Source organism: Thamnophis sirtalis, unplaced genomic scaffold (assembly GCF_051295495.1).
Source record: "Thamnophis sirtalis isolate CommonGarterSnake01/CBP01778 unplaced genomic scaffold, rThaSir2_p1.2 scaffold_2, whole genome shotgun sequence".
Lineage (NCBI taxonomy): Eukaryota > Metazoa > Chordata > Lepidosauria > Squamata > Natricidae > Thamnophis > Thamnophis sirtalis.
The window spans coordinates 63878919-63903619 of record NW_028261382.1 but is presented as its reverse complement, the minus strand read 5'-3'; the positions used below and the strand labels follow the sequence as shown (position 1 = coordinate 63903619).

The following is a 24701-nucleotide window of genomic DNA, read 5'->3' as shown; positions in this document are numbered from 1 at the left end:
CAATAGTGCCTGCCGAAGCCCACCCCCGGGGCTATAATGGTATGTGGGAAGGACTTTGGGAGTCAGGGCAAAGAGATGCAGCCAAAGAAGTGGTCAGATAAGAGACTGCTTAGCCCACAGATGGATACTGGGCAAGGTAAGGCGCTCAGAAGGGACCCTCCCTAGTTTCTTGGGCTGTAAAGAGATGGCTGTAATGACATGTGGGAGAGACCTTGTGAGATGGGGAAAAGAGATGCTGCCTAGGGATGAAAAGATAAGAGACAGCATAGCCCAGAGCAACATAACAGGTGGAGAAAGATGCTTAGAAGGAACTTTTCCTAATTTCTCAAGTTGGAAAGCATGTGGCTATAATGGCATATGGGAAAGACCTTGGAAGACAGCTGCCAAGGAGATGGTCAGATAAGAGACTGCCTTGCCCACAGCTGCAAAATGTGTGGCGAAAGAAGCTTTAGAAGGGACTGTTGCTAATTTCTCAAGCTGAAAAGCATGCAACTATAATGGTATCTGGGAAAGATCTCAGAAGACAGGACCAAGAGATGCTGCCAAGAGGATGTTTTCAGTTTCAGTTTCAGCACAGCCTGATTAACACAAGCAGCTGATTGTAGGGCCCGCTGATGATCAGCTGTTTCAGGCTGCAGGGATTGCCATAGCCTATTGCTGCCTCCATGCACCCCATTTTCAGCCTCCGCATCCTGTTTTCAACTTCCACATGCCCCGTTTTTGGCCTCTGTGTGCCCCATCCCCCCCACCCCCACTCTGGGCAGTGGGGATTGGAAGGGGCAGAAAATGGAGTGCATGGAGGCCGAAAATGGGGTGCGCAGAGGCGGCAATAGGCAATGGCAATCTCTGCAGCCTGAAACAGCTGGTGGTCGGGAGGTCAATCCAACTGACAATCAGCTGCTTGTGCTAATCAGGCTGTGCGGCAGCTGAAACGAAAACAGGCTGTTTGCTGCAAGGAGGCAAATTGCTGGGAGGCAGAGGCCAAAGGGTGGGGAGGGGCTACATTTTGTGTATAAGATGCACCCAAACTTTCACCCTCTTTTGGGGGGGACAAAGTCCATCTTATACTCCAAATATGGTAATACGGTAGCTCATTTAGCCGTGTTTCTTGTCTGATCTATTGACCCCCTCTCTTCCTTCTTACCTTGACCCAAAGAGGCGGCAATTCCGTTCATCAATTGGGCTAAAGTTTTGCTAGGAGAGCCAGGAAGAGCCGAGGAGACCAACAGGTTAGGACCTAGAAGATCGAACTTCCCAGTTTGCTGCCGAAACTTTTCCAGTTCCTTGGACAGGAGGTTGAATTGCTCACTCTGCGTCCGGCATTTCTCTTCGAGCTCACAGACTTTGGCCTGGGCAAACAGAGAGGAGAAAAGAACTGCAAGACTTGTCAAAGGGCAAAGGTACACCGGGATAGCAAAGGAGTGCCATGTTTCCCGCCTCTGCCCTGAAAAACGGGCAATTTCCCATCCAAATCCTTCCCAGGAACAATCCACATGGACAAACGGGAATAGGGCAAACATGGCAATTTTGGATTGTGACCCAGTTTGAAATGTTCGGTGGCCCTCTGTTACTATCGGTGGGAAAAGGCAGATTTGAGACCTAGCAGAGATGTGTCAGAAGCTTAGAATGTAGACTAAAAGAGCCGGAAGGGACCTTGAAGGTCTTCTGGTCCAACCCCTATTCAAGCAGGAGACCCTCTACCATTCCAAACAAATGGCTGTCCAGCCTTGAAATCTTCCACTGATGGAGGACCCATAGTCCATGTCCATTTATCCAGCTACCATTTTCAGAGTATAAGATGCATCAAGATTTTGAAGAGGCAAATTTTTTAAAAAAGATTTTGCACTCTGAAGATCTCCCAAAACAGTTATTTTTTTGCAAAAACGGGCTTGTTTTTTCCTCCCAAAAAGAGCATGAATAGCTTTTAGGAGGCTTGTAGAGTGCTGGGGGGGGGGGCAAAAATGAGCAAAAAACGGCCCGTTTTTCACTCATTTCTGCCCTCCCCAGCCCCCAGAAGCACTCTACAAGCTTCCTAAAGGCTCTCCACGGCCATTTTGGTGTAAAGGGTTGGGTTTTGGGAGGCAAAAATGCTGTATTCAGTGTATAAGATGCACCTCTTTTTTGAGGGAAAAGGTGTGTCTTATACTCTGAAAAATACAGTAATTATAGCACATAGAATAAAAGAGTTGGAAGGGCCTTGAAGGTCTTCTAGTCCATCCCACTGCTGAAGGAGGAGACCCTTTACTATTCCGGACAAATGGCTGTCCAGTCTCTTCTTGAAAATCTCAAGAGCGAACACCCACGACTTCCGGAGGGAAGCTCTTCCACTAATTGTTCTCTCTAATTGTCAGGAAATTTCCCCTTAATTCTAGGTTGGATCTCTCTTTGTTAAGCTTCCAAAGTCCTGCCCTCAGGTGGTTTGGAGAAGAGCTCAACCCCTTCTTCTCTGTGGCAGCTCCTCAAGTACTGGAAGACTGGTATCATATCATCCCCAATTCTTCTCTTCATTAGATCGGACATACCTAGTTCCTTCAATCATTCATTGTATGGTTGAGCCCTCTGGACTCCTTATTTACTTTGTGGCTCCATCTAGGACTAAATTGTTTCCTGAAATTGTTGATTGAACCACATTTACCTTGAAAAAGAACTTCCGTGCAACCTCTTCCCGCCCGTAATCTCGATGAAGATCCATGAATTGCCATTATGGTTCCATGGGATCTCAGATGTGGGGCAAATGTGAAGTGCCAGGAAGGGGCATGGCCTGGAAGCTGAAATGAGTCACTGCCATTGTCTCTGCCCTTGCTACATGTAGACTGAATGTGCTAGAAATGGCTGAAAGCATCCTCCATCAATGGTGGGTGAATGGTAGCCCCCCCAAACCACTCTTGTACAATTGCTACAGGTCAACAGGTCTCCATACCCTTCCATTAACTATCTGGCAATTTCAAGAAGTCTCCTATCCATGTTCGAACCAGGTCTGGAACTCCTAAACATCTTTGAAGGCTAATCAAAGTCATCGTAAGAATTTGTTGTGGCCCACCAGTGGCCAGCGGAGCTGGTGGTAGATTCGGACAGTGAGGAGATTGGGGAGGAACATGGGATGCCCTGGAGTCTGGGGAAGGCTCTGATGAGGGCTCTGTGTCGGAGGCAGAGAGTGGGGAAGGGCCGTCTGACAGTTATCAGCTGCCTTCAGAGTCAGAGATCAGTAGGGCAGAAGAACAGCTGGAGCCTGTTCCCAGTGCGCGCAAACTCAGAGTTGCCAGATGAAGGGAACAGCTAAAGAACAGGGGTCAACTTGGGAGTAAAGGCACAGGTGAATAGTGAATGGCCCCTCCCAGAGGAATTAAAGAAGAGCAAAAGGGGAGTGGAGTTTGCAGGAGACAATTAGTTTGCTTAATTAGTGTGAAGGTTTGTTCATGACTGTCAGAGACTCCTTTGCCAAGTATTTTCTTGTACAGCATTGCATTTAGGAAATACTGGCCTGGCAGCTCTCCAAGCCTGATAAGGTCTGTGGTTGGCAATTCACCCTTGAAAGACTGTATGCCAGGACTTTGCTGGATGTGAATGAGAGGAATTCACATTAGCTGAATAAAGAAGGGGATTTTGTCTGGACAAGGAGTCTGCTTCGTGATTTTGTGAAGCCTAGGTCAGAATAGAGTTGTCAGCTGCTCTATGAAGCCCTGCGGCCAAGATCCTTCCAGAATCTCTTCCAGCTAGGGTTAGGGTTAAGACCATCTACTGTGAATTCAGACAGACGTCTACAGACAGACACAAGAAACTTTCTACTTTGCATGGAGAGCAGTTCTGCATGGTTCTGCCAAGGCATGCTTTTTGGATTAGTGGCCAACCCGCCAAGCAGATGATCTCCAGAAATTATTAGTCACCGAGCATTTTTGGTCTGTAGGTTTATGGGCTGAAGGATCTCCCATTTGCTTGGACATCCCACAAGCCATGCGCCAGTATTCGCATCAAGCAACTCGGCATGCTTTTTTGAGTAACAATCGTGTTTAGGGTTCCATGCAAAGGTAGGCCAAGGGCATTTGGCAAGGGGCAAGCTGGTAGAGGTTGGGTAGAAGAAGACCCATATAATGTTTTTCCCCCCTCCTCCCTCCCTCTCCCCTCCATCTAAAAATACCTGCATACTGTCCAAAGTGATCTGGATGAGAAGCAAAGCAATACATAGAAGAAGGAAGAACAAAAAAACAAAGACACAGGATGGGGGGAAAAAAGTTGTGCGTTAAAAGAAAGATTTACAAAAAGCCAAAACACAGCCAAACAACAGAGACATCCTCTACAAAGCAATACACATATTGAGCCTGTCTATGCTACAGATCTGAAATGGTTTCAGAGCTTCTGGAATTGTTTGTTTGTTTGTTTTTCCTTCCTTCCTTCCTTCCTTCCTTCCTTCCTTCCTTCCTTCCTTCCTTCCTTCCTTCCTTCCTTCCTTCCTTCCTTCCTTCCTTCCTTCCTTCCTTCCTTCCTTCCTTCCTTCCTGAATTTAGGTGCTGCTCCAAACAACAAAGCTTTTTGTAAGTTTAACAGAACTGCCTCTAAAGTATCTTCTTTTTTGCAGTTTTGCAGTTTGGGAAAAGGCAGGGGCTGGAATTTCACAACCCCCATCCAGTGAGGCAAACACAAGCTTTGAAACTAGTTTTCAACGAGATATGCCCGCTAGTACACTTACCACGCTTTTTAAAAAAAGGGTGGGGGGGAGGAGAGAAGGGCAGTGGAGGGGGGAAAGCATGCATCAAAAGGAATATATTTCCAGGGCAGGGAGAAAAATCAATACAGTTGCCGATTTGCAGTCTCTATGGGCCAATTAAATAAACACATCTGGGGAAAAATTTAATCAGGTTCCCAAGCTGGGACAGATTGATCAGGAAATCACTGAAGAGGGAAATGGCAGGTGAAATCGAAAAAAAGAAAAGCCATTTACCCTAATAAAAGACACGCGCCCCCTCCCCTCTTGGGACCGAACTAATTTCCTTTTGCAAGCAACCAAAAATGTCTCAGTCGTTTGGACTTTTCTTTTTGCTTTTTTTCCCTTTTCCTTTTTAAAAAAACTGATGTCAATACATTTGATGGTAACAGTAAAACACACAGGGATGTTTTGCCTGTAAAGCTCTATCAAATATATTTTAAAAAACAAAACAAAACTACAACTCATGCTTGCAGCAATTCACAATCCCCGATGTTGGTTCTAAGCATGTAGAAGCAACCAGAAACAAAATCGGGAACTAAAATTGTTTACCTCTGCTGATTTCCCTGTCTCACTACCAATAGGAAGATACTAAAATTGTCCTGATGGGTCACTGGACTGATTTCCCATCCTCTACATTGAGAAATTTATGCTCCCCATTCTTTGCAAGTTTCACTTGCAAGCTTCCCCTGCCTACCATGTTTGAGGCTTTGTTATTATTCCTTGGGTACAGGCAGTCCTCAACTTAAAACAGTTCATTGAGTGACCACTCAAAGTTGCAACGGCGCTGAAAAATGTGACTAGACAACACAATATCAACAGTAGAGACCTTCAAATTTCTAGGTTCTATCATATCTCAAGACCTAAAATGGACACCTAACGTCAAAAAAGCACAAGAAAGAATGTTCTTTCTGAGCCAACTCAGGAAGCTCAAACTGCCCAAGAAGCTGCAGATTCAGTTCTACAGAAGAATGATTGAGTCTGTCATCTGCACCTCCATAACTGTCTGGTTTGGCTCTGCAACCCAACAAGACAGACAGAGACTTCAGAGGAGAATCAGAACTGCAGAAAAAACAATGGCTACCAACCTTCCTTCCATTGAGGACCTGTACAAAAAGAGGGCTGTGAAAATACCTTCAGACCCCTCACATCCTGGACATAAATTGTTTCAACTGCTACCCTCAAAATGAGACACTATAGGGCACTGCACACCAAGACAATTAGACACAAGGACAGTTTTTTCCCCAAACTCCATCCCTCTGCTGAACAAATAATTCCCTCAACACTGTCAAATTATTCATTAAGGCTGCATTACTATTACTATTAGTCTTCTCATCATTCCTGCCACCCATCTCCTCCCACTTATGACTGCAGGATGGTAATTTTCTTGCTTGTATCCTTACGATTTATATTGATATTGATTGTTTCCTTATTGCTTAAATAAGCAATACGATATGTACCCTATGACTCTCATTAAATGTTGTTACTTATGATTTGTGATGAATGTATCTTGTCTTTTTATGTACACTGAGAGCATCTGCACCAAAGACAAATTCCTTGTGTGTCCAATCATACTTGGCCAATAAAGACGTCTAAAGACTTACAATCATTTTTCACACTTATGACCTTTGCAGCATCCCCATGGACATGTGATCAAAACTCAGATGCTTTGCAATGGTCTCGTATTTATGACGGTCACAGTGTCCCGGGGTCCCGTGATCCTCTTTTTAACCACCGTAGACCAACTTAAGGCCTGCAGTCATTCACTTAAAAACAGCGGCCAGAAAGATCCTAAAATGGGGCAAAGCCCATTTAACCAATGTCTCGGCAACAGAAATGTTGGTTCTCCATTGTGGCTGTAAATTGAGGAAGATCTGTATTAAGGACCATTCCTTCAGAGAGGCTTCATATCAATCCCAACAGGTTTGCAAATATAAAAATGCACAGCCAAATGATAAGTTCCATATCACTTCCCAACTAGAGGAGGGGTCTCCAAACTTGGTGTTGTGGCCTGTCGGCTGCTGGCCCCTCAAGCAGTCAAACCAGAGGAGGAGAAGGAGGCGTGGGAGTCAGGGCCAGCATCAAGGTAACCTGAGAGCTCCAAGGGGGAAGAGGGAATGGAGTTGGCAGAGAGAGAGAGAGAGACAGGGAGAGACAGTGAGAGAGAGACAAAGACAGGGAGAGACAGTGAGAGAGAGACAGGGAGACAGAGAGAGACAGGGAGACGCACACACAGAGAGAGAAACAGAGAGACAGAAAGAGACAGAGAGAGACAGAGAGAGACACACACAGAGAGAGACAGAGACAGACACACACAGAGAGAGAGACACACACACACACACAGAGAAACAGAGAGAGAGAGACAGAGAGACAGAGACACAGAGAGACACAGAGAGAGAGACACACACAGAGAGAAACAGAGAGAGACAGAGAGAAACAGAGACAGAAAGAGAGACAGAAAGAGACAGAGAGAGAGAGAGAGAGAGAGAGAGAGAGAGAGAGATGTGGAGCCTGGGCCGTCCGTCAGCCCTCAGATGGAGGGTCAACAGACCCCAGGTCTGGAAGTGGCTGATGAGGAAGAGGAGGAACAGCTGGGTCCAATGCCTGACATGCAGATGCGCAGAAGGCAGGGGAGAGGAGAACAGTGGAAATCTATGAGCCGGTCCTCGGGATGGTAGAGCCACTGCTCCTAGTGAAGCTCTACCCTAGCTCTGGGGATAAAAGGCAGGGGGTGGAGATGAATAAATGTGACAGACAACTATTCATCTTCCGGTCAGTCGGACTTGTTAGCCTGAGACTTTTTGCCGGGGCTGCTGGCGCTCCTAATAAAGGGAACATTTATTTAACTACAGAGGGTTTGTCGTGTTTGGGGAATTGGGTCAGAACACTTGGCAATTTTAAGACTTGTGGATTTCAACTCCCAGAATTCCTCAGCCAGTCATGCTGACTCAGGAATTCTGGAAATTGAAGTTGAGTGGTTTTAAAGTTGCCAAGTTTGGAGACTCCTGAACTACAGAATCCGTGTCCGAATTGTCGATAGCAAACCGAACACCTTTCACTACGCAAACCAGTATTTCCTACTCCGATTCAGAAAGTTAGACATCAAAGGGGATGACAAGAAGTGTCTTTTTCCTACAACAGCTTGAGATCTTTCTACCTCAAGCCTCATTTAATTCTTTCAAATCTTTTGTTTTTTTCGAACAATGCTCTTTGGTTGCCTTTATCTCTTCCACTTTGGGGTCTCTTTGTCCTTGTGGAACGGATTGGAAGCAAGCTTTAGCGCTTAATACCTTCCAATCATTGTTAGAAGGATTGCGTACATTAATTAATTTTGCTTCACATTCTTTCTTACCGTCCCACCTTGGAAAAAAATCTCAAACACGCAGCACGCTTGATCCGGCCATCTTCTTCTCTCCACTAACGCAGTGGGTCTCAATGTTCCTAACACCACGACCCTTTAATACAGTTCCTCATGTTGTGGTGACCCCCAACCATAAAATTATTTTAAGTTTTCCGTATTTTCTTTTGAAAATATGTGTTTTCCAATGGTCTTAGGCGACCCCTGTGAAAGGCTCCCCCCAAAGGGGTCCCCACCCACAGGTTGAGAACCACTGGTCTAATCGTTGATTCATTTCGCAGTTGATTCATTGTACAGGTTGTCCTTGACTTATGACCACAATAGAACCCCACGTTTTGGTCACTGAGCGAGAAATTTATTAAGTGAGTTTTGCCCTATTTTACTTGCCACGTTTGTTAAGTGAATCGTGGCAGTTGTTAAGCGAATCGCCTGGGTATTAAGCGAATCTTGCTTCCCCGTTGACTTCGCTCATCAGAGGATAGAGAAAGGGGATCATGTAACACATACCCCCAGATACTGCAACCGTCATAAATATGAGTCAGCAGCCAAGCACCTGAATTTTGACCACGAGACCACAGGGAAGCTGTAATGGCGTACTGTATGTTTGAAAAACGATCCTAAGTCATTCCCCCCCCCCGTGCCATTGTAACTTTGAATGGTCATTAAACAAACTGTTTTATGTTGAGGACTCCCTGTACTTAATAATACAACTCCAAGTGGCAAAGTAAATGAAGACTGGCCTTACCTCTAGCAGCTGGATGGCTCCCTCATGTTCTTTCTTTGCCTCAACCTGAGCCTTCAAAAATAGAGAAAGAGGAAAAGGCAGAAGGATTAACTTATTTTGCTCTGCAATACATTTTGTAGAAATGACACCATCCCAAAAGTGCTTTTTTTTAAAAGAGGCAACTGGACTTTCTTGTTTTTTTCTTTTGAAGACCTTTCGCGTCTCATTCCAAGAAGCTTCTTCAGCTCTGACTGGATGGTGGGGAAAGGAAGGATTTATGCTCCTTGCAGACAGCTGGTCATTTGCATCCTTTTAGGGAGTCATTGAGGCCACTTGGAGGTTTATCTGTGTCCTCAGGGTCACCTGAATGGTGCAAATGGGTGCGGAGCCTTCTCGGAACTGCGTTGTAGACTAGAGATAGACAATGTTGTATCCCTCCCTCTCTGTTGAGAGAAGGCTGTTCAATTTTGACACAGATGGTCTCTTTGACCCCTCATTCAAACTAGTGGTCCTCTCCATCCAAAATGTGAACTTTGCTGTCTTCAACAGAGTGGCCTTTGTCTTTTAAATGCAGGTGGACGGCTGAATCTAGTCCTGATGGGTTTGTTCTATGTTGTGTCATGTTTTTATGAAGTGGTTCTTTTGTTTCCCCAATATACAGATCTACACAGGGCTCCCTGCATTGTACTCAAACCCATGCAAATGACCAGCTGTCTGCAAGAAGTATCAATCCTTCCATTCCCCACCATCCAGTCAGAGCTGAAGAAACTTCTTGGAGGAGAAGCAAAACTTCAAAAAACAAAACAAAACCAGAAAGTCCAAGTTGCCTCTTGAAAAAAGCACCTTTGCGGCAACCGTGACCTGGAGGACCGAGAATCTCTACACATTTTTTAGCTATATGATTTGAGGTGAACACTGTTTGAATGGTGTGGGAGGAGGAATGGATTTCCAGAGGAAAAATTGCAGACTACAAGAACCATTTGCCCTACTCAATTGATCACGAGGACACAGAGAAACTTCCAAGTGGCCTCAACGACCCTCTAAAAGGATGCAAATGACCAGCTGTCTGCAAGGAGTAGAAATCCTTCCATTCCCCACCATCCAGTCAGAGCTGAAGAAGCTTCTTGGATGAGAAGCGAAAGGTCTCAAAAGCCCAGTTGCCGCTTGTAAAAAGCACCTTTGGGACAACCATGGCCTGGATGACTGAGAATCTCCATAGACAAATGATGCCATCATTTGTGGAGTTGAGTTTTGAATGCTCTTCCTAACACTCAGACAAGGGGAGCGATTTTCAGGAATTTGGCAGTCATCATACGTCATAAATATCAAAAAGTCTTGGACCAGATTTGATTTTGGTGGAGGTTTTTTTAGAAGATTTAACACATGAAATACATCTCTTAAACATTCACCTGAGCTTGGAAGTGGGTTGATTTAAAGGGGAAAAATATCAGAAGAAAATTCTACATGATGTTTCTCATTTGGATATTAAAATAAAAATAAAATTAGGGGAAATCAAAGAGAAAAGAAATAACTTCTCCGTCTTTCTCCATAAAAGAAGTTCCCCAAACACCATCAGATGGGAGTCCTTGACTTATAAACATGTTTGGGACTCTAATTTCCATGGCTATGCAAGGAGGTGTTATTTTTTGTTTTAAATGTTTTTATTTAAATTTTTTTTAAATTTTTATATAAACAATCCATTTTCCATTAGCCAGTCTGTCGTCTGGGTACAAATATTTTGTCCCAACCTTAAAATATGCAATCCCATTTTAATTTATTTAACTCTATTAGTTATATTGGCTATTAATACATTTTCTATACTTTAGATAACTCCTTGTACTATTAATTCTTATGTCTATCCTCTAACCACCGGTAAAAAGATTCCCAAATTGTATAATAATCAGTTTGTTCATTCTCTTTGATAGCCAGTATCCATCTGTTCATTTCTGCACATTCTAATATTTTCCTAATCACATTCTCCTCTGTATGGATTCTCTTCACTTTTCCAATTTTGTGGAAATAGAATCCTAGCTGCTGTTATAATATGAATAATGAAATATACATTTTCTTTTTATGACCTGGTTTTTATGACCTTTTTTCCCCGGGTAATTGGATGCTGTGATGGTCGTAACTGCAAGGACTGGTTGTAAGTTACTTTTTTTTTTCAGGGCCCGCTGTAACTGAATGGCTACATGACCAACTGAAAGCTCGCTAAATGAATGTTTGTAAGATGAGGACAACCTGTAAATTCATCTGAAAGTGAGAACAAAAACAGAAGCCTTTTCTGAGAGAGAGAGAGAAACTTTCTGGAAATTGGAGGGCAGAGGGGAAGGGTTTTTTGGCATAGTTGTGTGTGTGTGTGTGTGTGTGTGTGTGTGTGTGTGTGTGTGTGTGTTTTGGTGTACTTCAGGAACTAGAAGTGATGTCCCACTAGGTAGCTGAGAAAGTCCCCCCAAATCTTGGGTCAAAGTTTAACCATTCATCCCCATCTTTGCTCTCTATGACCTCAAAACCGGATCCTGCAGCTGGGATTACTCAGTCTGTATGCCAAACTATATATTAAACTAGGCAATCAGATCCAGAGAGGCGAGAAGTTAAGATTGAGGTTTGCAATATGAAATGTCCTTGGCAATGTAATAAGAAATGACTATCTTACCTTGTAACACAGATTTCCATAATAATACATCTTTTTGAAATTAGAGCTTGTAATAATAAAGGAGAGAGACAGAGAAAGACCGAGAGAGAGAGAGAGGGAGAGAGAGAGAGAGACAGTAATCTTGGTTTCCTGACTGACATAGTTATCCTTATTGGATCTCCTTATCAGTATCCATTTCCTCTTGAAGGACATTATTAAGGTTCTGTCTGGTTTTGGAAGCTGGCTAGGAAGAACTGGCCAGGAGAGACATTTCATATATTCCGTAATTGGATAATTGTTCCGATCATATTGTTAAGGAGCAACGAGAACAGACGGTTATTAAATTTACTGGCCTGCAAGTGGAGAATTTCATAAACCAAAGAAGGAGAGAGAGAGAGAGATGAGAGAGAGACATACAGACAGAGAGAGATGAGAGACAGAGAGAGATGAGAGAGACAGACAGAGACAGAGAGAGACAGTGAGAGATGAGAGAGAGAGAGACAGACAGACAGACAGACAGTGAGAGATGAGAGAGAAAGACAGAGAAAGAGAGACAGAGACAAGGAGAAAGAGAGACAGAGAGAGACAGAGAGAGACAGAGAGAGACAGAGAGAGACAGTGAGAGATGAGAGAGAGACAGAGAGAGAGAGAGACAGAAACACACACAGAGAGAGAGAGACAGAGAGAGACAGAGACAGATGAGAGAGAGAGAGAGATGAGAGAGAGAGAGAGATGACACATCAACCAGATCATCTCTTTTCATTCTCTGCAGCAATTTCTACCCTTCTGTTGGCTACTGAGGTCCGGCCACCCCTTCTCTTACCTTTTGCAACAGTTCAATTTCCTTCTGTTTTGAGTTGAGAATAGCCAAGGCTTGTTCATGCTCTAGTTCCAGCTGTTGCCGCCGTTCAGCAGCCTCTCGCATATGCTGGGGAGAGAAAGGAAGACAACCACAGCGGTTGAAGCTAGCAAGCTGTAGGGAGTCCTTGACTTATAAGCAGAATTTGCATTGCTAAGGAGGATGGTGGTTAAAGGTTAGGGTCCTTAAGAGTTATAGGCGTTGCTTGGTTTTATGATTCTGTTGTTACCCACCAGCAACCAACGCATCTGGTGGCAGACTCAGAGAGTGAGGAGGTTGGGGAGGAACCTAGGCCAGTCCTGGAGTCTCGGGAAGGCTCTGACGAGGGCTCTGTGTCGGAGGCAGAGAGGGGGCCAGGGCCGTATGCCAGTTATCAGCTGCCTACGGAGTCAGACATCAGTGAGGCAGACAAACAGCTGGAGCCTATTCCCAATGTGTGTATGCACAGAGTTGCCAGGAGAAGGGAACAATTAAGGAACGGGGTCGACTCGGGAGTAAAACCACAAGTGGACATTGAATGGCCCCTCCCATAGGGAATAAATGGGAGCAAACGGGGAGTGGAGTTTGCAGGAGACAATTAGTTTAGCAATAGCAATAGCAGTTAGACTTATATACCGCTTCATAGGGCTTTCAGCCCTCTCTAAGCGGTTTACAGAGTCAGCATATTGCCCCCAACAACAATCTGAGTCCTCATTTTACCCACCTCAGAAGGATGGAAGGCTAAGTCAACCCTGATCCGGTGAGATTTGAACAGCCGAACTGCAGAACTGCAGTCAGCTGAAGTAGCCTGCAGTGCTGCATTTAACCACTGCACCACCTTGGCTCTAGTTTGTTTATTATTGTGAAGATTTGCTTGTCTGAGTTTATGTTTTCGTCAGGTATTTCACTGTACAGCATTGCGAAAAGAAGCTCTCGGCCTGGCAACTATCCAAGGACTGATAAGGTCTGTTGTTGCAATTAAATCTTTAAGACTTATTGCCAGGATTTTTCTGGATGTGAATGTTAGGAATTCACATTAACCAAAAAAAGAAGGGGGGGGTTGCGAGACAACGAGTCTGTTTCGTGATTCTCGCATTCGCATGCTTTTGAATGGCTAGGTGGGTAGGAGCTGGAGCACGGTACGGGAGCTCACCCCATTGCATGATGTTTGGGTCTCAAACCCTTTCCAACTGACAAGCTCAGCGTCTTTAACCACCGAGCCATCGTGCCCCCTCGAAAATACACGTGGTTTACAAATGCCCAAATTTTGATCACATGATTGTGAGGAGGCTGCAATGGTTTGAAGTGCAAGGATGGGTCGCTTATTTTCAGTGCCCTTATGACTTTGACCAGTCGTTAAATGAATGGTTGGAAGTCAAGGACTGCCTGTACTGTTGGCTGTCCTATTCTAAAGGTGTTCCCCTTCCATATATGTGCTAGTCATTCCCGACTCTAGGGGGCGGTGCTCATCTCCATTTCAAAGCCGAAGAGCCAGCGCTGTCCAAAGACATCTCCGTGGTCATGTGACCAGCATGACTCAACACCGAAGGCGCACGGAACGCTGTGACCTTCCCACCAAAGGTGGTCCCTATTTTTCTACTGGCATTTTGTTATGTGCTTTCGAACTGCTAAGTTGGCAGAAGCTGGGACAAGTCACGGGCGCTCACTCCGTTACGCAGTGCTCGGGATTCGAACTGCTGACCTTTCTGATCAACAAGCTCAGTGTCTTAGCCACTGAGGGCTTTCGTAGTAATACCAACCCTACCTTTAGGACTTGCTCTAAGTTCTCCAGTTTGGCTTGGAGATGGTGTTTCCTCCAGAGAGCCAAATCTCGTTCTTTGGTTACTACAGCAAGGACTTCTCTAAGCCGGTCATCCTTGTTTTACACCTAGAAAGCAAACAGGAAGGGGGTGGGGGAAAATGAGGGTTAAAAACCCCTTTCCATACTCACATTCTTGTCAACAGAAGGTGAACAATTGTCTCTGAATGAGATTCCTTCTACTATTTATCCCCCAACTATAGAAGACAGGAGAAGTTCTGAAGTTCAACCATTGTAGCAGTTGGATAGATTTTAATGTCAGAGTCACAAAGGACAACACCCCAAAGTCAAAGAACTACCATCTCAGGGAAACAATCAAACAGTAAACAACAACCTAATCAAGGCGCCACCAAGAACACTCCCACCAACACTGACAGGGCAAGCCAGTTGTATAGAAACAGAGAGCAAACCCCACACCCTTCTATTCCTGATGATGTTACCTAGTTGGGTAATGAAATGTCTGTAAACCATCCAGCTCAAAGAGCACCAAGGATCTCCTCCTCCTCCCTGTTCCCCCTCATCTCTCTTCTCCACCCTGCAAACTCCCCTCCTTTCTAGCACTGATGATGTTACCCAGGTGGGTAATAAAACATCTGCAAGAAAACAACCAAGCTCAGAGATCACCAAGGATCCCACAAATGAGGAACAAAAGAGATCCGGATTGACGTTGGTTGGAGGATGTTCGATAGCCTCAGTATTAGGTACTGGCAGTGACATTTGGTGGTGAAAGATGAGCCTGACAGCATGGGGGCATCACAGAATTAAATTCACCAACCAAGAAGAAGAGAATGATATGCCTCAAGTTTCCAAAGCTTCAGGTCTTGGCTGCAGCCTTAAGCCTGACCTAGGCTTCCTGAGATAGTAAAAGGCACATGTTTAATCCCCAAAACCCTCTTTTTATTTCAACAGCTCTGAATTATGTTCATTCACATCCCATAATGAGTCACAAATAGTTTGTAAAGAGTCGGACAGAAGTCTGCCAAAGTCTTTCGGGACAAGGCTGAAAAGCACCCAACTTTATCTCCCTTGAAACGCTGCCAGAGACCTAATTGGCATTTAGCTTTGCAAGGCCATATGGAGCATAGAGTCAAAATGGAGCTTCAGAGTTTAAACCAACCAGGACAAACGAAATTGCTTCCTGCAAAGGCTCCTTTGCTCATCCTTTACATCTTATGGGAGGGTCCAATCATCTCCAAGCCTTACTCCTGAGTCGCCTTTTGGGGTCTTAACTGTTCTTGCCTTCTGGGAGCTCTGTGCATGCGTGCGCTGAGAATAGGCTCCCCTTGTTCCTCTGCCTCATTGATGTCAGACTCTGGAGGTTCCAGAGGCAGAACATAACTCCCAAAGGCTCTGTCCCCATCTCTGCCTCTGACGCAGAGCCCTTGTTCGAGCCTTCCCCAGACTCCAAGAGTGGCCCATGTTCCTCCCCAACCTCCTCCCTGTCTGACTTTGCTGCTAGCTCCACAGGTTGCCAGCGGATCACAACAAAGCCAATTCAAAGAAATTTGCCTCTGATTTGAAAGTGCAGCCCCTTCTTTTGACTTAAACCCTCACCTTGCAAATTCCCTAGTTGTACTTGTAATACCTTGGGTGATACGCTTGCATATTGGAAGTTCAAAGGATCCTTTCCATCCCCGACATTTTTTCAGTTCATTTTCCTGCAAGGAAAGCAAAGAGGGACTCAAGCATTGCAGTGGTATTTTGTTCAAATGCTGCTGGTAGGTTGGATGGTGTTGGGATAAGATGGAAAATGTCCTGTAAAGAAATGGAGGGTTTTATTTATTTGCTAGCCGATAACCCAGTGTTGCTCGAGTATTTATTTATAGGGGACAAATATCCGGACCAAACGTAATTTCTAATGTTGGATTTTCCCCTTTATCAGAGGGAGCACCCTTGTGGAGTACTGTGAAGCTATTACCATGGCAACTTCACTGCGCTGTACAGTAGAATCCATTTTACGGCAGTACAGTAGAAGCCATTTTACGGCACAACAGGGTGTATCTTAACAGAACACACACCCAGAGGGTTGTTAGGGGTGTCTTACCCCGACAGTGTTTTTTTCCAGAGAGTAAGCCATCTGTCTACCAAGTTTGGTTGAAATTGCTCAAGGCATTCCAGAGTTATGTTGGAACATACATACTGTATGTATGTATGTATGTATGTATGTATGTATGTATGTATGTATGTATGTATGTATTTGTACCCCACCTTTATTATTTTTACCAATAACTCAAGGCAACGAACATATCCAACATACTTTTCTCTTCCTATTTTCCCCACAAAAACAACCCTGTGAGGTGGGTTAGGCTGATACAGAGAGAGACTGGTTCAAAGTCACCCAGCCAGCTTTAAAGCTAAGGCAGGATGAGAACTCACCGTCTCCTGATGATTGGCCCAACATCAACCAGTTGGCTTTCAAGGCTAAGGCGGGACCAGAACTCATCGTCTCCTGATGATTGACCCAATGTCACCCAGTTGGCTTTCAAGGCTAAGGCGGGACTAGAACTCACTGTCTCCTAGTGATTGGCCCAAAGTCATCTAGCTGGTTTTCCAAACTAAGGCAGGACTAGAACTCCCAGTCTCCTGGTGATTGGCCAAAAGTCACCCAGCCCGCTTTCATACCTAAAATGAGACTTGAACACACTGCCTCCTGGTTTCATGGCTAAGTGGGACCTAGGACTGACAGTCTCCTGGTCATTGGCCCAAAGCGATTCCTTTAACAAGTGCGACCATTCACTTAACGACCATGGCCAAAGGCAGCACTCACTAAACTGCTTTGCTTACAAATTCCAATTCCAATTGTGGTCCTAAGTTGAGGACTAAAGGTAAAGGTAAAGGTTCCCCTTGCACATATCTGCTAGTTGTTCCCAACTCTAGGGGGCATTGCTCATCTCCGTTTGAAAGCCGAAGAACCAGCACTATCTGAAGACATCTCCGTGGTCATGTGGCCGGCATGACTCAATGCCGAAGGCTCACAGAATGCTGTTACCTTCCCACCAAAGGTGGTCCCTATTTTTCTACTTGCATTTTTTACCTGCTTTCAAACTGCTAGGTTGGCAAAAGCTGGGACAAGTAACGGGAGCTCACTCCATTATGCGGTGCTAGGGATTCGAACCACCAAACTGCCAACCTTTCTGATCAACAAGCTCAGCGTCTTAGCCACTGAGCCACCGAGGACTACCTGTACAAAAAAAATCTCAGGCAGAATCTCCCAAGGACCTTCTGCATCTTCTCTGAGATATCTCTCTTTAATAAAGCATCTGTGAGATACGGAAATTCATCAAAAATCTAATCTCCCGCTTCCCCGTTTCTGCCTTGCAGCACTCCTGTTTAATAAGAAATCAGTCCATTGAACTGTTACAACTAGCTAATATCCTGTGATCTCCAAGAGGAAGAATGCAAAAAAAATAAAAAAATCCACAGGATAGAACAAATGTTTTTTGGGGGGAAAAATTAAATAGAACAAGTTGCCTTTTTAAGCCCAGTTGTGTCTTGATGGGGAAATCCATGCCAGCAGCTCTTCCAGGAGTGGAAATAAATGCAATTTAAAACAACACCGCGAGAGTCATTAAAATCTTCCAGGGAAGACAAGGCCACCATAAGCCAAAAGAAAAAGAAAAAAAAAGAAAGAAAGAAAATAAATTCAATGCAGGAAGAAAGAAGAAGCCGGTAAATTTAACCCACTGTTGTTTCTGGAGCAAGATTGTGTATCGCCTGGAGCGGGTGTTGGCAACCTGCAGCTCCGGAGCTGCTTGTGGCTCTTTTGTCCCCCTGCTGTGGCTCCCTGTAGGCTGAACCCACCTCTGGCTGGCCCCGCCCCTCACCCTTCCCTCCCAGTCACTCCTGTCCTGAGATGAGAGAAGCGGGGAGGGAGCCACAAAATCTGGGTAGGCGTGGTTAGGGGTTGTCATGTGACTGCGTGGGAGTCAGTGATGCCGAGTTGGCCACACCCACCCAGGTTTTGTGGATCCTGGTGTTTTCTTTGGGAAACAGGAAGAAAGAAAGAAAGAAAGAAAGAAAGAAAGAAAGAAAGAAAGAGAGGGAGGGAGGGAGGGAAACAGGAGATGGCGGAAGGACCACAAACCTGGCACTAGATGCAGCTTCAGAGGATACCTTGAAATAGCACAACAATCCAGGGCTGGAAGGGACCTAGAGGTCATCTAGTCCAACCCCCTGCTCCTGCAGGACATTGTTAAAGTGAGTTTCTGTCTTTTGACTCCCCCCAGTCACATGACTACATAGCCACACCCACCCAGTCACATGACCTCTTCCCCCACCAAGCCACGCCCACAGAACCGGTAGGGGGGAAAAAATAGATTTCACCACTGGTGCCAGGCCATCAAAAGACAAGGAACCTGTGACATCCAGAAAGTGCCAGCTGTTAAAAGCCAAGGGAGGTTTTCAGCTCAACCATCCAACCGGTTTTATTCCGGTTATGTATGGTGGCTGAGAAACCATCTGCATTTTAAATAGCTCCCTTCCACAATTAGATTCTTTCTTTCTTTTTTAGAGATGCAAATTAAAACATGTCCTCATAAAAAGAGCATCAACACTGCAGCCCGATTGGAGTTTGTTCTTTAATGATAGCCTGAGAACAGAGCATTTGAAACGCAAAGGGTAAAAATAGCCACGGAGGAAATAAACAAACTGCCTATCTGAGATTCAGAGCCACCAGCAAGACTTTTCTGCAATCAAGAGTTCGCTGCGGTTAAAGTGCCATCCAACAGTCCAGCAGATGGACCCCTTCAAGGCTACCTAGGTTAAGCACCGAGAGACCGATCCAAGGGACTAACTAACCAGCATACTGTTTCTGAGAGCATCTGTCCAGATGTGTCTGGGATGCTCGTGAATCCAGACAGAATAAACATCCATTTCATCACCCCTTGCGGTAACTTCCATCATTTAGCTATGCCTTCCCACCATCTGTTCTGACCGAGGCTTCCCAAGAGCATGAAGCAAACTCCTGGTCCCGACAAAAATGCCTTTTATTAATCTGCTGTGAATTCTGCTCATTCACATCCAGCAAAGTCTTTCAAGGGAGGATTTACAGTCACAGACCTTATCTGGCTTGGAGAGCTGCCAATATCTGCAGAACTTGGCAAGGAGCCTCAGAGAGTCACGAACCAATGAAGCGAACTAATGGTCTGCTGCAAACTCCACTCCCCTTTCGCTCCTCTTTTATTTCCTCTAGGAGGGGCCATTCATCACCCACCTGTGGCCTTACTCCAAAGTCGACCCCTGTTCTTTAGCTGTTCCCTTCGTCTGGCAACTCTGCGGATGTGCACACTGGGAACAGGCTCCACCTGTTCTTCTGCCTCACTGAAGTCTGACTCCGAAGGCAGCTGATAACTGTCAGACGGCCCTGGCCCCCTCTGCCTTCAACACAGAGCCCTCATCAGAGCCTTCCCCAGACTCCAGGACTGGCCCAGGTTCCTCCCCAACCTCCTCACTGTCTGAATCTGCTGCCACCTCCATTGCCTGCTTGTGGGCCACAACACCATCAGCCTCCATCCTTAGTTAGGATCCTTCTTCTTGTGCCATATCTGTCATCGGACACTAGTGGTCCTATTTTTATCAACAGCCACAAGAATAAGGGCTGTTGAGTTTTGTCCAAATGGGTCCCTTAGATTTTGAAGCCATGATGTTCTTCTTCTGCCTGGACCTCATTTGGCTTCAATCTTTCCTTGTTAGTTCCTTAGTTAAGATGTTCCTTAGTTAGGATGGGTGATACCTAATTGTATTTCTTAGGGAAATCAACATCCTTCATGGGGGAAGCCAGTCAGGTCTAGTGGTTAAGACACCAGGCTAGAAACCAGGAGACTGGGAGTTCTAGTCCTGTCTTAACCATGAAAGCCAGCTAGGTGACTTTGGACCAATCACCAGGAGACAGTGAGTTGTAGTCCCACCTTAGGCATGAAAGCGGTATAGGAGACTTTGGAGCAATCATCTGGAGATGGTGAGTTCTAGTGCTTTCTTAGGTGTGAAAGATGGTTGAGTGACTTTGGGCAAATCACCAGGAGATGGTGAGTTGTAATCTAGTGAGTGCTATTCTTCAAAGCACCTAAGGGCAGGACAAGAAGCAACAGACTTGTCTGTTGAACAAGGACTAAGGAGGAATTTCCTGACAGTTAGAACAATTAATCAGTGGAAAAAACTTGTCTCCAGAAGTTGTAAATGCTCAAACACTCGAAATTTTAAAGAAGAGATTAAACAACCATTTGTTTAGGGTTACCTGCCTAAGCAGGGGATTGGACTAGAAGACCTCCAAGGTTCCTTCCAACTTTGTTATTCTGTTCTGTTCTGTTCTGTTTCTATTCTGTTCTGTTCTGTTGTATTCTATTCCTGCTTTAGACATGAAACCTAGTTACTAAATTAATCCCTTCTCTGGTTTCCCGCATTGAAGGCATAAATTAGCCAGATATTGCTACCTGCAGCAACACGTTTAAAGGTGGACAATTGTGTACAAAGGTCCCTTTGCCTTCTCATTAAACTTCCCAAAGAATCTGGGGATTTCAAGGGCCAAAGACTGAATTAAATATGTCAGGTTAGATGCCATCAATCTGCTTCCCTTCAGTTACCCTGGGCTGCAGTTGCATCCCAGGGGATTCCTCCCACTGCTAATCCAATCTATTTAATGAAACTGATTAAGAGTAGAGTAAGTGGGAAGCTGACAGCAATCCAAAATGAAAAATTGGAGATGTCCTCCTCTACTTCATATATATATATATCTCCTTCTAATGGGAAGGGAGTGGGTTCTTCCTTATCCCCAGAAATACATCCAGAAGGGTGTATAAAATGAGTAGATACGCAATAGAGCTAGATAAGTGGCAGAAATTATGGGATAGAAATGTTAAACTGACTATGTCAACTGCATATAAAGAAAACATGTATAAAATGTTTTATAAAGGACACTTTAGAGCAGCAAGATTGGCTAAAATGTATAAAAATAAATCTGCTGAATGTTGGAAACACAATCAATCAATAGGTTCATTTTATCATATGTGGTGGACATGCCCAAAAGCCAAAAAAATCCGGATGAAAAAATACATACTTGGTTGGAAAAAAATGATAAAGTATATTGATTTGAAACCTGAAATATTTTTGTTGGGCATTCTACTGGAAAAATATGATAAAAAGACTAGGTATCGGGTATTACGTATATTAATTGCAGCTAGAATTGTATTTGCGCAACAATGGAAAAATGATGAAATACCGTCAGATGAGCGTGTCATTAAGAAAATATTAGATTTTGCAGAAATGGACAGATTAATGCTTATTATTAAAGCTGTAGAAAGAACTGAGTATTTCTTGACGTGGGATGTATTTTACGAATGTTTAGATAATAGAAATAGAAGTTAGAAAAGAGGAGATATAAAAAAGAGGACGTGATAATGTGGAGAGAATTCGATGATGAAGGTATTATGCATCATTGTAACTGTATGGATACATAGTTATAATATTAATAGTATTGTGATGAATATTATAACAAATATGTGGATTTTGATTGTTTAAAACCCTGATACCACACTGTTCGGTGGAAATGGAAAGTAATATAAATAAAATAAATAAAACATGGAGGGAAAAACATGTAGAAGAGATATATTACCACAAATATATCTCTTTTGGTGGTTTTTTAAATCAACTTTCCTGACATTTCCATATCTTTCTACCTTGTGACAAAGGCACTCTCTCAGCTTGACAAATTAATAACTATACTTATTATTGAGAAAGTCTTTAAGTTTTAAACACTTGGTAGATGTTAAACTGGGTTAACTTACGAGTTGATATTAATTAGATAGCATGCGGAGGGCACCTGTTTTTTTTTTTTTTTAATTTAGTGTAGAGTAGGAAGCACTCTTTTCAAATCCCTTCTTCCCTGCATGAATTAAAATAGGGGAAATCCCTCAAAGACAGTAAACTGACTTTTTCCTTTCCATTTCATAATACATTTGCTCATAAAGATGACAGAATTATAGTAAACTAGCCCATAACCCAGCGTTGCTCGGGTATTTATTTATAGGGGAGAAAAGTCCGGACCAAACATAATTTCTAATGTTGGATTTTCCCCCTTACCAGAGGGAGCCCCCTTGTGGAGTACTGTGGAGCCATTACCATGGCAACTCCACTGTGCTGTACAGTAGAAGCCATTTTACAACAGTACAGTAGAAGTCATTTTAAAGCACAACAGGTTGTATCTTAACAGAACACACACCCTGAGGTGTGTTAGGGGTATCTTGCCCTCACAGTATTTGTTTCCAGAGAGTAAGTCATCTGTGTACCAAGTTTGGTTTAAATTGTTTGAGGCACTTGTTATGGTGGAACACACACACACACACACACACACACACACACACACGAGGATGATAAGGAAATACATAAGGGTTGGTGTCCACTCTTCCACCCAAAGGCAAGTTTGTCGGTCAACTTCCTTCTTTTTATCTGATTATTGTTCTAAAGATGTTCAGCCACTCCCAACATTTGATAATGCCAGACATTACAGTAGAGAACTAGATTCTTAAGTCACCCCAAAATTGTTAGGGTGCTAGATGGGGGAAAATGCATTTTTATAGAAAAATGTTAACTGAAGTCTGTGTCCCTCTTACTTTCTGCTTTTTAATCTTCTACAAAGAGATGTTTCCTACAGACCTCAAGAGAGCTGGGGCAGAATGAATTTAAGCTTTTGTGAGACCAGATGAAGCAGAAACCCATACAACATGGGTGCTAGTGTTGGTAAAGAAGAAGAAAAAGAAGGAGGAGGAGGAGGAGGGAAGAGGAGGAGGAGGAAGAGGAAGGAGGAGGAAGGAAGAGAAGGGGGAAGGTGGAGAAAGGAGAAGTGGAGGAAAGAGAAGGAGAGGAAAGAAGGAAGGAGGGAGAAGAAAGGAGGAAGGAAGAGGAGGAGAAAGAAGGAAGGAGAATGAGAAGAAGAAAGGACGAAGGAGGAAGAAGAAAGGAGGAAGAAGGTGGAAGAAGGAGGAGGAGGAGAGGAGGAGGAAGAAGAAGGAGGAGGAGGAGGAGAAGGAGAAGAGGAAGAAGAAGAAGAAGAAGAAGAAGAAGAAGAAGAAGAAGAAGAAGAAGAAGAAGAAGAATTTGAATGAAAATTCCCCCTGTGAATCTACAGAGGTTGGCATGGCAACCAGATCCAAATCAACCAAAAGAAGGAAACAGCTCAGCTTTAAATCCATCCCCTTCCTTTTTGCAGAACATTAGTATTCCAAAGAGGAAAATCCATTCTCAAAATTTGGCCCGATTGCCATGAGCAAAAAGAGAGACATAAGAGGTGAGCAAACCTGGAGAGGATCACCCATTGCCAGGACAACAGCCTCCCATGTTTAAGGAATATTGGCCCTTTCTTTAAAGAGGAGAAAATAAAAGTTCTAAAATTAATTTTGCAGGATCATCAAGAGCTCAATTTCCCCAGAGATTGACAAAGATTCAATTTTTCAAATCCGGAATGCTTCCTCTCGGGGCTGCTTCCAGCGGCTAAAAGACACAAGTACGCAACTTGTCTTTCACACAAAGCCAACTGAATTTGTCACCTTGGATCCCCCAGTTGGGGGTGGGAGAAGACTTCATAAGTTAAACACACACACCCCAACTTGAGAGAACGTTCAATGGCCACCCTATGCGGCATTTGTGTTGCTATGTTAATTATTGCACAGCTAGGGATTAAATCTTATAGTTTGGCCTTTACTTAATGAGCAAGCTGTGAGGATCCGGACTCATATTTTATTAATCAAAGATGTTTTAAAACATCGTGACAGAGATATATTTAACAAACCCATGCCCAGCATGGCGTAGGAATCTTTGCTTTCCTTTCAATATTTTTTTTAAAGACAAAGACGATCTTGTCAGAAGAAGTTTGTTAAGCTACCACAGCAACCATTCTCCCCTTAGCCGTATTCTCGAGGTCAAATTCAATTCTTTCCCAAATCGAAGACATGTCAACTGAATATTAGTTAACAGGTTAACAGAGTTGGAAGGGACCTTATAAGTCATCAGGTCCAACCCCTCCCCCCCAAAGCAAGAGACCCTACACCATTTCTGAGAAATGGCAGTCCAATCTCTTCTTGAAAGTCTCAGTCAGTTTCCATCCATTCTTCCTTGTCTGGCCTTCGGGTGCTTTGGAGAATAGCTTGCCCCCCTCCTCTCTGTGGCAGCCCCTCAAATATTGGAAGACTGCTATCCTGTCTCCCCTGGTCCTTCTCTTCACTAGACCAGCCATGCCCAGTTCTTGCAACCGTTCTTCATATGTTTTAGTCTCCAGGCCTTTGATCGTCTTAGATAGATTCAGATTAACAGAGTTGGAAGGGGTCTTGTAGGTTATCTAGTCCAACCCCTCCCCCCCAAAGCAAGAGACCCTACACCATTTCTGAGAAATGGCAGTCCAATCTCTTCTTGAAAGCCTCCAGTGATGAAGCTCCCATAACTTCTGAAGGTAACTTCTGTTCCATGGGTTGATTGTTCTCATGGCCAGGAAATTCCTCCTTATTTCTAGGTTGAATCTCTCCTTATTCAGTTTCCATCCATTATTCCTGTCTGGCCTTTGGGTGCTTTGGATAACAGATTGACCCCCTGCTCTCTGTGGCAGCTTCACAAATATTGGAAGACAAGGTGGCGCAGTGGTTAAA

At 44.2% G+C, this 24701-nt stretch overlaps 1 protein-coding gene across 7 annotated transcripts in view; it reads right to left on the bottom strand.

The window, feature by feature from the left end:
• The window catches only part of RIMBP2 (RIMS binding protein 2), a 119005-nt gene that overhangs the window by 46576 nt on the left and 47728 nt on the right, over window positions 1-24701 (bottom strand). For 4 of the 7 annotated variants that reach the window (XM_087705800.1, XM_087705803.1, XM_087705805.1 and 1 more), the window contains exons 3-8: window positions 15659-15731; window positions 14020-14142; window positions 12240-12344; window positions 8803-8853; window positions 4136-4156; window positions 1145-1349 (exon numbers count right to left, since the gene is read on the bottom strand). In XM_087705800.1, coding sequence (XP_087561926.1) covers window positions 1145-1349; window positions 4136-4156; window positions 8803-8853; window positions 12240-12341 — 379 coding nt within the window. In that variant the 5' untranslated portion in view covers window positions 12342-12344; window positions 14020-14142; window positions 15659-15731. The remainder of the gene's footprint in view (window positions 1-1144; window positions 1350-4135; window positions 4157-8802; window positions 8854-12239; window positions 12345-14019; window positions 14143-15658; window positions 15732-24701) is intronic. The other 3 variants (XM_087705801.1, XM_087705804.1, XM_087705806.1) reach the window with 1 other exon arrangement.